Source organism: Chenopodium album, chromosome 14 (genome assembly GCF_948465745.1).
Source record: "Chenopodium album chromosome 14, dcCheAlbu1.1, whole genome shotgun sequence".
NCBI lineage: Eukaryota > Viridiplantae > Streptophyta > Magnoliopsida > Caryophyllales > Amaranthaceae > Chenopodium > Chenopodium album.
The window spans coordinates 49,113,210-49,133,531 of NC_137847.1; the positions used below are offsets into that span (position 1 = coordinate 49,113,210).

Consider the following 20,322-nt stretch of genomic DNA (forward strand, 5'->3'; position numbering starts at 1 on the left):
GGATCTGATGAGGTCAGATCGAGTCAATTTTTAAAGTTGATTCATACCATATTTTCATGTCCACATGAGTTGAAATCTGAATCGGATACTTTTCGGGTCGATTTCAGATTGAGTCGGGGGTGACTTGACACCTCTAAAATTTAAACATTGAATACTTTCTGTTGTTGCCAAGTTTTTATCATTATCTAAGTTTTGCAACTTTTAATCTCAAGTTTGTTATCCACAGTTAACAAATGGGAGTATAAGTGAAACGACTGCATCTATGATTTCAAACTCCAATTTGAAGAACATCACTTGGACGCAGCCAAAATTCTTTGACATACTAGAAAATTAGCAACGCACTGTACATATCAATAGAGACGTAAAAGTTGTACAAAATTGCATTTTATATAAGCTCTGCCATTGCAAAGAGATCAAGCTTTTAATCCCATTCTTACTGCTGATTAGTAGCGCATCAACTGAAACCTCGATTTCAGGTCTCCAAGGCATTGACAGGAACCCAACATATATTCAAAGAATGATGACAGCAGCTTCCATCCGACATTACCATTTCAGGATTAAAGATCTTGGAAGAAACTTGTTCTCTCTCTTTGCTACTCTGTTCTCAACAAGGGTTGAGATCCTTGAAATCTTCTTCACCACTAAGGCTCGAAAAGGTTATTTGCATGCAGGCAATGTAAACATCTTCCTCTCATCACCTACCAGTGTGAACACTACAATTACAATGCATATATTTATGTCCAGCAATCCTCAATCAGAAGAATGAATTTCATATTTCTCGGCTAAATAAAGCTTTGTCATGACCTCTTTGACGGAGAGAAAACGCTGATTTGATCAGCAGACTGTAACTAAAAGAATGTACAACCTGGAACACAGACAAAATACACAAATTAGATTATTTTTTTTTTTTTGGGAGCACAGTGCAAGAACTAATACAAATTATTAGATATCAGAATCTGTTGAGCCAAGATCATGCATCTAATGGTGCATTAATCATGATAAAATAAACAAGATAACATGTCTGTAAAATATGATTCCCAATCAAAATCGGATGGTGCAGAAGAAGCGAGAAACAAGGATGAAGAACTATTTATGCACCTTGAGTTCTAATGAATTCAGACAAGTTCATTTCAAAAAAAAAATAAAAAATAAAAAAAAAAAAAAAAAATAATAATAATAATAATTAATTAATTAATTAATAAGAGTTCAGCGATGGTTTACCTAACTAACAATGTTTATACCACTCGAACCCATGCTCCACCACACATTGGGCAACCATAAGCCCAACGACTTATCCAGTATGTCTCTCGTTCATTCTGATTGGATGAATTAGTAGAGCCTGATGAGGAAAGAGCCGAGGTTTGGCGCAAACACCTTATACACTGCAAGGAATTAACAAATGTTGGAAGAAAGAGCATACTTGTACATAAGAGTAGGCATCTTGAAGAGATGCAGAATCATCGAATAAATTGTAAATATATACAATTATGTTAAGACAGTAAGGTTTTTTTTTTATTCAGGCCATGCTTGGATTAAGAGAGATGTATTACTAGGGTAATAAAATTCAAACTAAGCAAAATGAAAATGAATATAGGGAAGGAGGAGATAGTGATGGAGTAATTGTAAGGAAAATTATGTAGTGATGGTGTGGTATAAGGTGAAAAAAGAGGAATTAATACCCTCATTTTGTGGTTAATAGTTACACTAGGGGGAGGGTGGTTAATTATTACCCTCATTATGAGGGTTTCATCTCTCTCTTTTCCTCATGGCACAACTATCTTATTTCTTTTGTAAACACCTTGTCCCCTACAACACCACCTCTAATTATGGAATTTGTTTGGCATCACTTATTGTGTTTTTAAAACAAAAAACCAAAAACAAGAAACAAGAAAAGGTGTTTCCATTTTTATTTTTTGTCAGTTTTCAAAATTATCATAATTTTAATAAATTTGACTAATTTTTTATTCATTATATATTTATATGACATAGATCATATGATTTTAAAAACAAAAAACCAAAAAGAAAAAAAAAACCACATCAATACCAAACGAACCCTTATCAATCAATCAATCAATCAATCAAAGCCTTAATCCCATAAGCAGGGTCGGCTACATGAACCAAACGAACCCTTATGTTTAATCAAATTTGACTTTTATTACCCCCTTAATATATTACCCCCAATTCAAGCATGCCCTCGATGTGAAAATGGTGTGAAAAAATAAATAAATAAAAAATAAAAAAATAAAAAATAAAAGATAAAAGAGCTATTTAAGAGGAGAGTTACCCCCATTCAGGAAAAGATCAAACTAATTTAAGATGGGTAAAAAAGGAAAGTTTTTAAGCTATTTTGGGATGGGAGGAGTACTAGATTATGATTTAATCATTCACTTTGGGATCATACCCGGAAACATCATAAGGAACAAAAATGAAGAAGGCATTACCTTGAACCAAACACCCTCCAAACCAGTCTTCCAAACAGCAGTCACCACATCTCGTCGAGATCCCATAATACCAAGATAAGCTCCTAGACCAACTGAAGTGTTAAAGCCAAAAGCAGCATCCCTTTCGGACAGCCTGCGTTTCCTTGGCCATAGGCTCTGCACTCCATAGGAAACATCACAACTCTCCATTGAGCTTGAATCAAGTGGATCAACAGAAGTGTTTAGCTTAGAGTCATCTACAGAAACCATTTCATCAAGATCAGACCATGGACCCCCAAACATATTCCGACGATGCCATTCTTCGGCAGGGGGGTGGAGTTCCAACTCACGTAGAAGTAAATCAGCAGCATCTGCACCTCTAGGCCTAGGCATATTCTGCAGAGAGTACCAAAATTGAGTGCAACCAAGAAGGAAATGGGGATGCAACAGCTCATGAAGTCATGATCTAGGATACAGAGTTACAGACTACAGAGCAGCAACATTATTAAATAGTACTCCTTGTCAGGCTGAAGGCCATTAAACACAAACTTCAATCATTTTATTCAGCCAGCCAATATCTTCACTGTATTTTCATCCTTGGCATACAGATTACAGACTGTCAATTACTTAATCAGACGTTAACATTGCCAGCTTATGGACAGATTTCCACTAGAAGCCTTACATGATAAGCACCCTCTACCTCCCCCAAAAAAAAAAAAAAATAAATAAAAAAAACCGTTCCCCCACACGTAAATAGAAGGATTTTTTTTTTTTTTTTTTTTGAACAACTACAAGTTCAAAGTTACAAATCCTCCAACAATTGTAATGGAAAACAAGTCAATAAGAACAGCCAAAGAAAAGCACAAAACTTTTTGTAAAAAAAAAGGAAAAAAGAAAGCGGATAGAAGTTATCAATGCTAGAAAAACAAGAATCCTGACATATTTCTAGTCTGATATGCTTTCCATTTCTTTCTACCACAATCAACACATCAAGAGAAATAGTCTCCACATAATATGCTCTTAATCCCTTCCCAAAGCTACCATTTTTCAAAATTTTGGAGGACAACACCCCCTTTGACCCTTTTACGTCATACAAACAACTTAATTACAAGGGGATATTTCACCAAGAAATAATAAGTGTTTCCCAGGTTCTTTATTTAATTATATGTCACAGACAATGAAGAAAATTGGTTTATTTGCACTTGGGATTTGCAATTTATTTTGATTTAGTCAACACTTCTTATTGCTCTATCAGTGTGTGCTGCAAGATCCAAAACAGTCACAATAATGTTAAGAGAAGACAATGACTACCTGCATATGTGGGCCAAGTGATGCTTCAACAACCTCTGGCAATACAGTATAGTTTCCATCAATATAATGTAGCCGAACCTGGATATTGGACATTCCGACTTGAGAAACAGGCAACGGGTGCGCAAGACCAGCTGTTCTCTTACAGAGATCCATTAGTATCAGAAACAGCACTTTGACCTGCAGCAAGAGCAGATTGAAACTTGAAAGCTAGACCAACAATCTCAGGTAAAGTAATTTAAGTTTTGTATAAAAAAACATACATCCCCTGTTTTTGTATACTTGCAACCAAGCCTTGTGGCACGCGCTTTGAGGTCGAGATTATATAATGAAAACAGACAAAATATAAAGAATATTTTTTACACATGATACCTAACCCTATCTAATCCTCTGGTTAAAATAACTTTGATAAAATCACTCGTTTACCTTCACTAATCATCTCCTAAAACTGCGTGCCTAAAAGGTGTGTTGCAAGTAAAAAAACTGAGTGTAATAATTAAGCCAGAATATACATATATACTAGAAGTTCAAGTAGCAATTACCTCCTCATATGTGTATCCTTGACCAGCATTACCAGTCCCCATTCTAACTCTGCCGGCAGGACCATCTTCGATTTTGACACCAGCAACTAACTGATTGCTACGAGCACCCTGAGCATCTTCCGACCTGCTTGATACTGGCATGGACTTTGTCTGGTTCTCTTCTACCTTGCTTGCAACATTGGGCTGGGTCTTTTGCATACTTGCATCAGCCATTCTCTGAGAACTTGGGATGAAGCGGGGCAGATTTGTTCGTCGGAAAAAAAAGCAGAATAGCAAAAGTTGGCACAGTCTATGCAGGAAATGGCAATCGCCTATAAGCCTGACAGCAGGAGTACCAGGAAATGTTCCAGTATTTATGCTGATTGGCACATATGCAGTTGGCCCACTCAAGGGGTTAGGAGTTGAACTAGAAACTCCATCTGGTGTACCACTAATCTTAGCAATAGCACCTTGGACCCAAGCCTGCATTTGTGTGTTTCCTGATGAGCTTGTTGTACCGGTTTGAGCTCCTGAAAGCAGCAGCACAGCAAATATATCTACTGTCAAGGATAGTCAAGTAGATAAATAATAAATAAAAATAGGGGAGGAGCAGCGCAGTAAGTCCACATATGCTTAGGGTTAAGACTTAAGAGTGAAAAAACTGTAATTCTTGAGTCCCATCACCCTCCAAGCAATAAAAGTTAAAGTTTGGTCAACAGAAACCACAATTTGGAAGAATGGAGTTAAAAAAAAAAAAGTTAATACATATTCAGTCTTCACATACTAATATCCATCTTTGATTCCAATATTTTAAAGGAAACAAGAAATGCAAGATTAATACAGTACCAGAAAGCAGTCAAGGCAACCTTTTACAGTCAAAATTCTCCATGACCACAGGAGATACTTTCAAGATCTCCTAGCGAAAAGCAACCTTAAACTTGATTTTAAAAATGAGACTTGTATATTGGGCTAGAAGGGTAGCACATTGAAGAAGAATTCCAACCACTCACCCTGACTTGGAGCAGGAGATGAAGAACTCTGTGTAGGACTAGCCACCATATTCCGGTTCCCACCGGTTCCTGCTTGAACAGCATGATTCGCTAATGTGCGACAAAAGCTTGCATAACGGCGTAGACGTGTGATAAAATGTGAAGCAAGATCTAGAACAGCGTCAACATAGGCCTGTATTAATATGTTCACAATTAGGTTCATGGTAATTGAGAAATATACCAGAGCATTTTTCAAATATTGATGGTCATAAGCTGAATGAAAGAAAGAAATGGGATCAATTGCATTGCTTTATCAGGAATCATTTTTTTTTTCAACAGCCTAGAAGCCACACTTGGAAACTTCTCATGTTTGTTAAAATTATATTAATTCTTCATCAATTAGAATAAATCTGAAGTGCAATCACAAATATTATTGGACCAGATTTGTTCAGAACATTGAATTTAACAGTACTTGACAAGAGCAAAACAAAAATGGGTAGCCCTGCCCCTCTTCAAATCACAAGGAAAAAAATATACAAAGCTCCTTAAGCATACCAATATATAAATAAGAATATCATTTTACCAAGTTTTAATCACAACCCTCCAAACCCTTGATCCTCAACTTTTGTGCTCTCTTGTTTCTTTTTCAACTTCTCAAAATCTCTAATATTGTTTTCCTTTGCAAGTTTGATATTTTCCCATGCATTAGCACATGTGCATTCTAGTACAAATTAAAAACAGATCACATGCCCAAGATCATGTTTATGTCACTGTTTCTGCTTCGGTAACATAACATTTGATCCGAATTTTTCTGAGGAGATTGGTATCATTGAGCATTAATAATCAATCAAGTCCTTGAGCTTTTAATCTAATTATGGAACTATGAACATATTCTTCGTGAGGCCTTGCTATTCACTTCCTTATAAAAGCTCAGGTACCAGAAGCTCTAAACTTTTGAGAGGCAGAGTAATTTGGGAGCCTTTAAAGTTTGGAAATACCATTTTACTTCACCATATTATCAAATTATCATGAATTTAGCAACTAGGAATTGCTAATCTTGGAGGTAAACAAAATTTTTAGATTAAATATTAATGGCTAGCACAAGATTAAGACCTGAACACTTAAATGCAGCGCTGGATCAACAGCCATGGATTCAGAGTCAATTGAATTCAACATCTCGCCAGAAGCCTGCCAAGGCTCAGAAACTAAAGCTGACGGATTTATCAATGCTGATTCAATTCCCTTCCCAAGCATATCTAATAACAATCTTGCTTGCATATCAAGAACCATAGCTCTGACTTCTTGAGCGTTTGTACCTTCCAGCAGCCTGCATTTTATCCTGTCAAGACTCTGCATTACAATAGTACAAATTAAATTTACCATCCCACAAGAGATTATTAGAAATATTAGAAGAGACCAAAACTAGCCTAGCTGAGATGACCAGCATGACTAACCAGCTAATTGACCTGATAAACCAACCCAAACCCCCTATTTGACAGCTCTATATCATATAACTAATATATAAAGCTAGACCTTTAGCCAGACCACGAGATAGTGACACCTGGCGTTTCTATTTGTTCACCAAGTGTCATGCCACATAGGCGACAATTGGATATAGTAAGACACATAGGATTTATTTGACTATATTTTTTTGTAGAATAGGATACAAAAATTAGATAAACTTACATACATTTGGTAGGATAAAAAAATTATTTTAGAATTTTATTTTCAATAAGATTTGGATAGAGTTTAAAGATAAGACTTTTGGTTTAGAATTTTATCTTCAATAAAATACCAATATTTTATACGTAGAATGTAAAAGTGGTGAATCTAAAGGGTCGGACTATATAGAGGTACAATTTTAATCAAAGAGATATGCTATTATAAGTATGTAACCGGTATCTTAAGTCTTAACATACAACCAAGAGAAAATTAAAAGATTTCACAACTTTAGACAACAGTACTTTTTAGTTGTTATCACGGTTTTCTAAAGTTGTGAAAATATGGTTATAGACAACCATATTATTAAAATCACAACTTATATATCCTAGAAATTTCATCCATTAAAGTGAAATTAGGTGTAAATCCAAACTAATTTCTTCTAATTACTTTGACCATGTTACTTGCGTCACTTTCAAGAACTATCAGATAGCCCGAACTCTTTCTTAAAACCACCCATATCTTTATGAGAGGTAGTATACATATATATATATATATATATATATATATATATATATACAAGTTGATTGTCTAGGTGATTATTAATCCATAAATAGAAAATTGAAATAACATAAAAAGTTTTATCTTAAAATTAAATAAACAATCCGGGCATCGCACGGGCACAAAACTAGTATATATATATATATATATATGACTGTGTTTAACCCATGCATCGAATGATTTGAATTAATTTTTTTTTTTATTACTCCCTCCGTCCCCAAAACTTTGACCCTTTTGGGTTAATTTCGCGGTTATCAAGAAACTTAAATAAAAAGAAATAAAAATATATTGGAAAGATAAATTTACATGAGGTTTGTAAAAAAGTAGAGAGATAAAGTATTAAAAATACATGAAAAAATAAAATTTTATATGGGGAAGCCAATTTTGCACAAATATTGTTGTAAATTGGTGGGTATTTTAATGCAAATGGGTCAATCATTTTGGGACTAAATTTAGGCCAAAAGGGCCGAAGTTTTGGGGACGGAGGGAGTAAAAAATAGTCAATACTCATTATTTGGAAAATATGTAGTTATAATATCATTCATTTTTTAAAAGAATTTTTTATTTCGTCTTAGACTTGAGAGGAAAAAAACTAATAAGGACAATGTCATACAGAGTAAATTGTTTATGATGTCAGCAATGACTTTATTATCTACTCCGTAACAGATAGCATGCCATTGTTATCTGCACCTATAAAATAGGAGAGCTAATTGAAATATTAAAGTTGATCAACAAAAACAAATAAAATAAAATAAAATAAAGTGCTGACATAATAGATAAAATTGGAGGGAATTTTTTTTATAAGAGCATGTCACGTGTCTAGTTTAGGGGTGAATGATGTCAGCGTTGGCTTGTTTTAGTAATAGTTAATTGATTAATTTACTCTAAATCCTTCTCCTCTTTTACAATCCCCAACCAAAAGACCACGTGAACAAAACCTAGATACATTTGGCATAAGGGAGGAGGGGCATAAGGGGGGAGGAGCGGCAGTGGTATAGTGGAGTGATATGGTGGTGAAGGGGAGTAGTAGTGGTGGTGGTTGTTGTAGATGGAACCATGGAAGGGTGGTAGTAGTATTTTATGTTTCCCTTTCTTTTTTTCAAAATAAACAATTTAAGATAAATGAGGCTTTTGCTTTCCTTTCTCCCTCTTTCGCTTTCTTTATGTCATTCCCTTTCCCCTAGCGAACCAAACGGCCCCTAAACAAAAAGAGAAATGACAGGACTATACAAAGAGCAATGGACCCGTACATAAAGCAACAGCAGCAATCACCAAATAGCCACACATAACAGAAGAGCTAGAATGCTGAACATTATAAAATTACCAAAATCAATTGATTAAATATGACCATGTTGGGTAATATATACCTAGCTACAACAAAAACTTGTGAAAAAGGGACCCATTCAGAATTGACAATAATATGCACTGGACTTGTACATCTTGCAACAGCTGCAATCGTCAATATAGCATACACAGAACAGACAAGCTAGACTATTCCAACGCTCCCAAACTATGAACAGTACAGACAAGAAATTATCAACAGAATGGAAGGTATTATGGTTTAGAAAAAAAAAAAAGGAATAACATACAGGTCCATATTGCAGTCTGTGCTGAGTAGAGGGCAAGGAATGGAAGTCAGCATCCAAAACAGCAATAACACTGTTCAAGGAAACTGAAAATGGAAAGCAAGCAAAAGAACTTCAGATAAAACATAAACAGAACCATTAGAAGAACATGCAATCAAAGAATTTGAATATAATATCAGACAAGTTAATGTTCTACTTCTTCCTTTCCCCTTCTATGATCTAAATGAATAATTATAGAAAATAGTTTTAGGGATTTTTTTTGTTTCCGGGTATTTTCAGGAAAAGTAAACTCCCATACCAATTCCATCTTCCGCAGCACTTTGTGTACACCCAACAGCATCCCACCAATCAACTCCGACCAAAAGACTCCACCAAAACCTGCTCATGAACACAAATATCAGAAAACACTATAGTAACCAGAATGAGAAACTTCAAAAGACAGACCTGCGAGACTGAAAATTCAAAATTGTAGTGCTTCATAAACATTACCCCCTTTGCCCTAATTTTAGTATCTTAAGGATGCTTTCTTGCATCAACTTTTGTTAGCAATTTAGGAAAAAAGGGGTACTTCCAGAACCTACAGGCTCTTTTGGCATTCGTCTCTAGATAAGACAAGGTGTTTTGGGATAATCATAAAGAGAAAGAGGGTGGAGAGCGGGAAAGACTGATTCCCACCAAAAAAAATAAAAATAAAAAAATTTGCATACATAGTTACAGTTTACCTTTCTGCAATAGCACGTTCCCAGGTAGGAGAACTGGATTTTGCTTGATTACTGGGAACAGAAGGTGGAAGAACACGGATTATCTTCAGCATAGTGCAACCTTTACTGGTGTCATGCCATACAGAAGCTGAGCAGCAGCTTGTTGAAGAAAAAGCAGGAGCAGCTATGGCTGAGCCAACATTAATCTGATATGTATCAACAGGTGTGAAGTTTGGCCCTGAAAAAATATGGATTCCACCACGTAAAAAAGCAATAGCAACTTCACCGCCATGAGCAGCGTATACAATGCGAGCAAGTGTCCTAACGTCACTGGGCATATTAAAGTGATCAAATGTGACTTTTTTTTCCTTATCACCAGCAGACTCAGGTTTGAGCTGAACATCAGAAGTTGGTCCTGCTGATGCTACTTGCTGAAACTTAAAATCATCAGTTGGTGGGATGCTTTTGTTGACCTTGGTATCCCAAACAGTTTGCATGGGTGGCTGCCCTCCAAAATTGGAAGGACTCCCAAATATCTGGTGAAGGACAACAGGTTTAAGACATGATTCCCAACGCTGCACTCTCCATCCTGTGATTGAGGGACCCTCATCTGGGTCATATGGAGACATGTACTGCCCTGCAAAACAATAATAAAACACATCATTCTCAGATTACATGAGAAGCAAAGATGTAAAGCAATGCAACAAATGCATTATCAAATTAATCAGCATGTTTAACAAGTATATCTCAAGACACCTAAAATTCCAAGTTCCTTTAGCAAGCAGTATGAAATAAAAAGTGGATACAAAAACACAAATCGGCCTGGGTTTATAAATTGCTTGTTATTCTTTCCAATAGTATACCTTACTTAAAAGAAGCAATGCGATATCTAGCACTTAAAGGAACCTGGTCGTAAATCTCTCTCCCTCATTCATGCCTCACTCTCCCACACTCTTGCATTTCTCTCAGACGACTGACAACCAACCAATGACCAGATCCTACTCGAACCACAGGGAGGGTTGCTTGTCTTTAATATCCCATACCGATTTCATGCAAGCTGGTAGTTCAACTTTCAACCTAGGTTTTATTAATGTCAACCTTCGACCAGGAATTACTTTGTAATTTGTTATCCAATCAACTCAAAAAGTATTGCTCCTTGCTTGGTGTATTAAATATCATGGAAGAACAATGTCTGTTTTTTCCTCCCAGGAAAACTCATATTCCATCAATCGAAAGCAACGAGCCTATTAAACCAAGAACGGCAACAACATATGACAGCTAAATTTCGAATGACAATGAACCAAAAATTTACGTCAGCCTGGTAAGCATATTACCATCCAAACAGAATAGGATAATTCCAGACTAGAAAACAAAGGTCTTTAGCTACATCAGAGGTCACATGTTTCAAAACTATGGTTAAGATCTAGTTATATGTTCCATCTTGGAATACTCATGCAAAGCATATCAAAACTCAAATGCAACAGCTCTCTCCAGAGACCCAAGATCTCAACAGCGTTACATAAGTAATGCTAAATCAAGAGAGAATCAAGTAAAACATTACAAGAGGGGATAGGTATATGGTAATGTTGATCAACACTGCACAGCTTCATTTATGGCTAAACAACAATTCCTGGGACAAGATCATCATGAGGGTCAATAGGAAGCATGTCTGCAATTACAAGAAGCATGATTATATACATCTAAGACCTACCCCACTCTGTAGGCAAAAACCACATTTAGGGCGTTAGGCTAATGGCTTATGATATAAACAATATACTAACTACAAAGTCTAATGTTTCTTCAAATTAGGAGAGCATAAATCTAATGATGATCAATCCGCTTTCTCTAGGAAAAACAAACATAAATCAAGAATATCCAACAGCACAAGACATGGAAGCATTCTCAAATGTAACAAAATGTTTGAAGTACATTACCCTCAACTATCACCACTGTAATAACTGAACCGCCGCGAGTTGGATCAAATGAAACAGCCGTGACACCAGAACCCCATGTAGTGGTTGCAGCTGATTGTGATGCAGCCTCTGGACTCACATATGCCGAAAAATTTGAGACTGGTGAACAATACAATGATACATTTTCAGTAAAATCTTTATCTGAGTGTTTTTTCCCTTGTTTTGCCTCTGATATGAAGTATTCTTGCCAGTCAAACAAATAAGCTGCAAGGGGGGCGAACCCTGACCAACTAGGGGGATTGACAGAAGGAGGGACTACATTGCTTATTGTAGTCTTTGGAGTTGCTTCAAATCCATTTCCAGGTCCTGGAGTGACCTCCCAGACAACTACTGTTGATGGATTTACTATAGGGACACCTGCAACATGCATAGCTCCTGAGTCGGTCACAATTGCATCAGCTGCCATGATCCCGCTGGGACCAGCCCCCAAGAGCCCTTTGCTGGTGCAAAACCACTTCGCTGATGCACCGTCTCGAGGTGGCCAATGAGACCAGTGAAGTTGGACTGATCCAGAAGAAAATACAGAACATACACACAGAATATTCGGCCACCTAGCTGAGAAGACAAGCAAAATAGAGAAAATGCATATCAATAATTTAAAACAGTGTGTTAACTAAATAAAACTGCAGAAGAGCAGTGAAAATACACACAACCAAATTCTTCAGCTTGGCAAAAAGCCAGATGCTACCCTAAACAAGACTGAGACAATAAAAGTAAGGCCATGGATAAAACTCAAGTAATGGAACTTATTTAATTCACCTAAGTAATGTTATTCAGAGCCGCGACACATCTGCTAGAACAGATGTCTCAAGGAACCAAATCTCTTCAAGCACTACAATAACTGGAGACTTGACTTGAAAGTTGAAACTAAAAGTTATCAAGCTCTGTATAAGGCCCAGAGAGATGGGAAAAATCTTCCTAGATGCAGCCTTGAATATGCAGTTTTCCAGCCATTTAAAGACATTCTTATAAATAAAAGCCGTCATAAAAATACACACATTTACTTACAGTAGTATCTAATTATAGCTAATAAAGTCTAACTTGTGATTGAATATCACGACTAGTTTTAGAGAGAACATGATTTTACTCGCATTGCTGAAAGGTAAACCAAAAGCAGAGTAGGACGCATACTAGTATAATACAATCACTGCAGACTTAGTTAATCAGAGATGGGATGATATAAACAACTAAAAAAAATTAGAGTGCAATCGTGCAAGTTAAATGGAATGGAAGTATCCAAAGACAAAACAACTTTCTATGCCAAAATAATAGGCAATATCATGATCAACGCCTAATTTTTGTACCTTTCAATAACATAACTATCTGTAGAAGAAAAGTACAATGAATTCATAGCATACCACTCACAGAACAATATATCCTCAACTACGAACATAGTTACTTACATCCAACAAGAGTTTCCACGCAAAAATTAACAGAAATGTCAGGCAAAAAATTGTAACGGGCAATATTCAGCCAACCTGAAGTTTGAGGAAGTTGAGGAAGGAACTTTTCCTCAAAAGTTGACTTCAAGCTTGTAGAATTATTGGATTTTGCAGAAAGCCACCTATACTGATCAAGGATAAGTAAAATGTCACGCAGGGACCAAAATATAGGTTAAAGAAGTATCTGAACTTAAAACAGTTGACTACACATGTGACCAAATATAGGTTAAAGAAATATCTGAACTTCAAAAAGTTGACTACACATTATGACCAAAGATCCATTATCCAGAAAGTAGGGAAAGTATTTATCCCCGATAACAACAGGAAAACAGAACATATTTTCAAAAAATTTATTTTAAAGGGGTGTAAGAAGAAGAATTGACCACCAAGATTACGTTTGCACAGACACTGGACTGATACCAGAAATGACGAGAATAGAAATTCCCACTCTGAAAGTTGAGGGTTGACATAATGACATACATCTCAAAGCATATAACAGCAAGTTAAACTATATTAGGAGTCTACTGCTATAGCAGCATAAGATAACTAGACAAGTAGGATAAAAAGAACAAAGATACCAACAGCTTAGATATAATAAAAAACAACAAACCAAGACTCCAAGAAAGAGAGTATTTTTTAAACCTACACATCACTTATAAAATACCGACAATCTGCCAGGAGAAAAACTGTTCAATATCATACTTGTGCTCAAATGCATAGAAGTATCTAGAAACTAGACTTGCATCAATGCAAGTGGTAAGCTTGATGTTATGAAAATTAAGAACTGAAGTGATATAGCAAGCATGTTACAAGCTGACAACCAACAGAAGAACACTTATACAAACTAAAGACCTATGCTAGCTGATGGATTTGGGTGCAGTTATCAGGTACAGGAGCTTGTCCGAGACAACATGGGTACATTAGGGCATCTTATGAAGTATTTACACCAGTTCAACATTAACAGCTTTTTACAGAATCCTCCTTTTTCAATCTTCCTTTCTTAATTACTATGGCCCCGCAGCTAAAGTCATCTCTTTTTTTCCTAATTTTTCTATTAACTCGTCAAATTGGCATTCTAGCAGTAGTTAGAAAGCAATGAGTTTATTAAGCCAAATTTGGAAAATGATTCAAGACATCAAACACTCAAATCTAGCAATTACGCAAAAACCACATGTATATTAGAAAATTCTAACGATGTATATGGCCAATGGCCTTTCTGGCAATTGCCGATGGAAAGAAAAGGTGATTGATATCATTCAAATCTCCGGAAAAGGTAATGGTAATTTGCATGGAAATCATCAATGGGGTGTCACTATCCAGCAACTGTTAAAACCCTTCAAGGCCAAGAACTCTTGTTTAAGACCCAACATTTCCCATTTATTGGGTACAGTAATTGCTCTTTTTTCCCAGTAGTTGAAACTCTCTGGTTTCACTCTATAAAAGGATTACATGTAGTGCATCAGGAACATCACAAAGCAAAAGTATTAACCATACAATGACTATTAAACACATAGGAAGATTAATTACCGGAGAAACGCCAGAGAGCCACTTTGTTACAACTGCAATATCTTGCCTCCATTCATGTTCACGCTGCCAGGAACTAGCATCTCGCACTAGGTTAGCTGGCCCCTGATTAGAATTTTATTAGGGTCTCTTAAAGCACTTGAAAGCCCAAAAAGAAAGCATAATAATGGAATTCAATAGAATCACCATATACATAACAAATACACATTTTTTATAAGAAGAGGACTTAATATAAGAAGTTTGAGAAAGTAAATAAGCAGACAATGAAAAGAAAAAAAAAAAAACAACAAATTACTCCCAAGGATTCAATGGGTAATCTAACCTGTGTTGGCTGAGACCAAATTGTTACTCTTCCATAGAAGTTTGCGATTAATAATGCCCGCGGACAAGAAGGCGGAGACCATTCAATAAACTGAACTGAATCGCGGGGGCAATCTGCATATGATGTCCAAAACATGTTATACCAAACCATCGCAATTTAACATGACTTCAAAGAAAAAGTAATACCATCTAATGATTAGGACCATGTTTGAAATGATTCAGTTTCATAGAAAAAATGTGTTTAAAAAGGTGAAAAAGAGTGGGGGAATGAAAGATTCATTTGGCACGTTTTTTGTGGTTTGCTTATATTTTCCACCAAGGTAAGGCTAAAGTTCCTTTTCTCACTCGTCAAGGGGTCAGGATGAGAAAAGACATTTTATTACTTTGCAGAACTTCTCAGAATTTGGGGGTTAATCAATAGAAGCTCTGCAGATTTTATGAGATGACACTCTTCAAATCTTTGGGCATTGGGATGAAACTAGGCCAAATGTCAAGGGGTCAGGATAAAAAAAAAAAAAAGACATTTATTAATATTATTCAAATCATTGGGCACTGAGATGAAACTAGGCCAATTGTCAAGGGGTCCGGATGAAAAAAGACGTTTTACTAATTTGCAGAACTTCTAATAATTAAGCTCCCCCCCCCCCAACACACACACACACACACACTAACAACACAAAGTCACGTTAATCCGGTTTATTTTTGTCTTTAAGGATAATGAAAGGACAAAAAGACCGTTTGCTCTCAAAATAATACATAACTTGTTTGTCTGTGTTTATAGATTATCAAAATCAATTGAAATATTCTTGTAATAAGTAAATATCGGAAAATATTGTTCAGGCTATAAACATTGTCAATTAGACCACTTGAATCAAGTCACTAATCACTAAAGAGTAGTTTCATCTAGAGTCTAAACATTATCAATTAGACCTAAAATGAACTAGAAAATAGCATGACTTAACCTTTGTTAATTGTTAGGGAGCAAATGACAAGTTCTGCACAACTTATAGGGCAAAATGAAAATCTCAAAGTAGCAATACTAATACAGGAAGAATGTCAAGGAATCAGAATGACATTTACAAAATTAAGAAAAAAAAATACATGAGCAAACTACATCTCTGATCTAATCTATTCATCCACCAGAAATCAATTTGAACAAAAGTAAACCTAAAATCAATCAAAGTAATTTAATCAGCAGCTCAGTAATAATACCTGCTATGACATTGAATACAGCACTCTCAGTGGGTCGCTCTGGAATAACTATGTGTATAGGGATCCAAAAAGGCGGATTGGCACTGGAGCTACAACGTTAAAGTAGATCAGAAGCATCAGGGCAACATTTCTAATCAGATTTAAATTAATCAAAAATGCTCAAATTATTACTCAAAACAGATCCTAGGCTGCCAAGGCACTAACCAAAAAATTCTCAGACCACTTAATAAAAATAAATAAAAAACAACAGTGAAGTATATAAGAAATTGTCCCATATTTACAATCCACCGATCAGTGATAAATCTGGTTTGGCAATTTCCTGTATGTGAACTAGGAGGCCCAAGGAAAGTCAATAATGCCAGAATAAAAGTAGCCATCTTATATTCTTTATGTTAATCACGGACCTTCACTAATCAAACAACAATCTTACATCTGGTCCAGATTCAGAGACCCAACATCTGCACAACATACAGCAGATCATTCCATGAATTTCAGGTGGATCCATCTTTCCCCTTCAATACATCCCCTTCCTACCTTGTACCCACCCACCCCCCTCCTCATTTTCTTTTCTACTCCCTCTGCCCCATATTGTTTTTCCCATTTGCCATATTCAACGGGAATTAAGAAATGGGAGGAGGAAGTACAGAAGTACATTAAAAAGAGAGAAGTACAAAAAATGTGAGTGAGGCACAAATAATAAGTACATGAAAAAGAAAAAAAAAAAAGTACATGCACATGAATGGAGGCACAAATATGTAGAGTGAATAAAAACCAAAAAAAATGAAGGTAGTTTGGTCTTTTCATAGAATCCAAAAATGGGAAAAGGGAAATGGGAAGATTATTTTGAGACGCCCAAAATGGAAAATGGGAAAAACAAAATGGGATGGAGGGAGTATATATCTTTTAAAGTCACAAATTTTATTGAAGATAAGGTAATCCAATAACATTAAAATACTCTTCTTTCTTTTTTTTCTCTGCTATGGCATTTAAACTGCCAGAAAAAGAACCCCAGTTAAATAACTGCATAGCACAAACAAAAAATAACTTGATGTGGCTTAAATTTTCCAGCATAATGCAACAGGATGCACTACAGCATCATTCTCTTCTTTACTTTGCAGATTTGATTCTAATTGACTTCTGGTAGAGTAAAACAATTGACCAAGTCCCTGAAACAATTTACTGTGGGACAAGCACAGACATGTCACTGCAAATTTTCATTACATGAAAATCCATGATCCAGGCAGTAACCTTAGTAAAATAGATGATATTAACACAGGGTATGACAACACAGGGTATGACAGAGTGCATAGCTGATGCACCAACACTTTTAATAAATAAACAGTCATATCCGATGACTGTAAAATTAATTACAGGCCTTCTTGTGTAAGAAGACAATTTCCATAAATAGCACTTTCAAAGACAGTGGGAAAAAAAAATGTGAAAGAAAATTGGTAGCATCTATATAAAAAGGTAATATTCCAAGAGAGGAAAGAAGGCAAAATGAAGATCAAAAGGGTCAAGCCAGAATTGATTTAGGAAATCAACTCTTCCTCCTTGTTCAAAGGCAAAGTGCAAAATGAAGGTGCAAAAGAAATTTTGTAGCACTTATACTAAGAATAATATTCTAAGAAGAAAGAAAAGAAGGATGACATGAAGACTCACAGGGTCAAAGAATGCCATACCAAAAAATTAACAATTATCATGCCCCTCTCAGTTTGTTGAACTTGCGATGTCCGATTTATGTTATTAATTTTAGCCCTTTGGGAATTGTTTCAAAAAAAAAAAAAAAAAAAACAACACTCCTTCCTCCTTTTAAAAAATAAACACTGGGTTTTTCCACAACAAGGGGTAAGGATACCTTTATTTCATCAACTATAATAAAACCAGTAAGTATTTAACCTCAATTCTTACATCTATTCAGTTTGCAGTTATGAATAAGAAAACTATGTGCGGGAATCTTATTCAATAAAGGTGAAAATATGTCATTTCAATGTGTTGTGAATCTTATTGACAATAATCAACATGATAATTAACTAGATAAATGTTTTTTTCCATCTCATTATCTTCATTTTCAAATATGAGGAAATAGTTGACCATCTCAACATAAAGTGACCGGTAGAGAACACTCCACTAATTTGACTGTCAGAAAAACAGCTTATACAGCTTATGGTGATAAACTATAAAAAAGAGCCAAAATAAAGAATTTAACAATAAGCTAAGTTAGCTAACCTTGGAATTCTAGCACAAGTTTCTGAAGCACATGCTACTGCATTCAGCTTCCCACACCAGGCAACAGCACTTTAAGAGCAGAAAACAACATAGTCTGGGTAAGTATTGAAAGAGACAAGTCCATAAAGCAAAGACCTAATTTGCCAAACAAACAACAAATCAAAAACAGACTTGTCGATTATAAATTTTAATGGGATAAAAATAATGAAAAATTACAGGGCATAGAGCTATTTGACAGTGTCGGCTAGATATTAAGTCCATATCATTATTACTACTCTTGAAGTTCATTATTAATTACCAACCTTCCTCAACAGCCTAGAACACCAACAAAAGGGAAGATCACAATGAAAAAAGTTGCCAAATATATCTAGCACAAAATTTAAAAGCCTTTAATCTTTAACAAGATGATCAATTATAATCACATGAAGTTCCACATTTATAACTGAAATAGGAACAGGACCGTTTTCAGTAATCAGCAACTGCATGTTGTTTAATACGATAATCCATCTAGATTACATGTGTTTACCCTATCTGCGAAGTATAGAAATTTAGACCCAATCCCATCCATGGCAACCAGCAATTTGGTTCCATAAGCTACTCAATTGATATTTTCTAGTGCCCCACCCACTCACCAAGTATATTTCCAAAATTCCAAGAAATTGTAAAGACCCTTATACACCATGAGAAGCTGCCTCGGTAAACAAACTGTTAACTAACTCTTCATCAAAGCCACCCTATAATATTCTTTAACTTCCTAATTATCTCACTAATACAAGTATTATACATCATCTTCCTCAAACAAACAACCAGAAACATCTACTTTTGCATTATTATCAATCACACCAAAATAAACTCCCTTGAAAACTAGATTATAGAGTACTTTAAAAATATATATAGATAAAAACCCATTTCATACTTCAACAAGTAAATGCTAAAACTAATACAAATGAGGCAAATTAAACAAAGGGCAACACCTAAAATCATCAATCATTAAGAAATCACACCCAAATAAATTAACTCAAAAACAAAATTATAGAGCATAAACCCCAAAAAAAATAAACCCATTTCAAATTTTAAGAAGTAGATTCCAAAAATGAGGTCAATCAAATTAAAAATTGATGCAACTGAAGTAGAGTGAAAAAGAGGGAAACACCTAAAATTGCGACAAAGATCAGGAACACTCATTTTATGAAGCAAATTGGAGCGAGGTTGGTTCAATTTGATAGAAAAAACAGTAGCAGGATGACTATTAACAGAATCATCATCCATTGGATCATCAGATTTCTCCATGAAAGCTTCTTCTTCAGCTTCAAATTTCTCAGAATCAACAGCAACAACTTCAGAAGCAGGTTGAGGAGGTGGGGTAGAAGAACCAGGTTCAGGGTTAGTGTGATTATTAATAGAAGAAGAAGAAGTCATCTCTTGGAACACTAAAAGATGCCCTAAATTTATATGGAAAAAGAAAAGGGGAGAGAGAGAGAAAAGTGGGGGAAAAAGGGGGGAAGAATTGTGGGTAGTGGTGGAAGAAAGTCGCGATTGAGGGCGACAGCAATGACTGTAGGAGGAGAGAGAAAGAGTGAGTGGGGTGAATGTGATTTTCAGATTTTGGATTGAATTCAATTGATTTGGGGAAAATTGGATTTTTTTGCTGAGATCAGATCAGCTGAAATTAGGGTTCTTGGAGAAGGAGACAAAGAGGGGAAAATGATATTCTAGGTGTTTTTATTATTTTTTTGGAGTATTCGTGTTTTTTTTTTTTTTTTTGGCCAAATGAATTGGAGATTGTTTGCTGTTTTGCAGTCAATCAGAAATTGATCGTTTTTAAAAAAAAAAAAAAAAAAAAATTGAGCGATTTTTTTTGGTGTTTAGAGAGCCA

General features: G+C 35.5%; 1 protein-coding gene across 1 annotated transcript; it reads right to left on the reverse strand.

Annotated features, from left to right (window-relative positions):
• Nucleotides 1-154: 154 nt before the first annotated feature.
• LOC145577413 (mediator of RNA polymerase II transcription subunit 16-like) lies at nucleotides 155-19,961 on the reverse strand. The gene is made up of 17 exons (XM_081634834.1): nucleotides 19,600-19,961; nucleotides 18,447-18,515; nucleotides 16,218-16,306; nucleotides 15,007-15,119; nucleotides 14,688-14,789; nucleotides 13,197-13,287; nucleotides 11,680-12,273; nucleotides 9,767-10,382; nucleotides 9,343-9,422; nucleotides 9,048-9,130; nucleotides 6,352-6,588; nucleotides 5,260-5,431; nucleotides 4,271-4,779; nucleotides 3,732-3,908; nucleotides 2,442-2,816; nucleotides 1,222-1,382; nucleotides 155-865 (listed from the first exon to the last, which is right to left on the reverse strand). The coding sequence occupies exons 1-16, from the start codon at nucleotides 19,863-19,865 to the stop codon at nucleotides 1,236-1,238; spliced, it is 3,720 nt and encodes a 1,239-aa protein (XP_081490960.1). The 5' UTR covers nucleotides 19,866-19,961; the 3' UTR covers nucleotides 155-865; nucleotides 1,222-1,235.
• Between the last annotated feature and the right edge of the window lie 361 nt (nucleotides 19,962-20,322).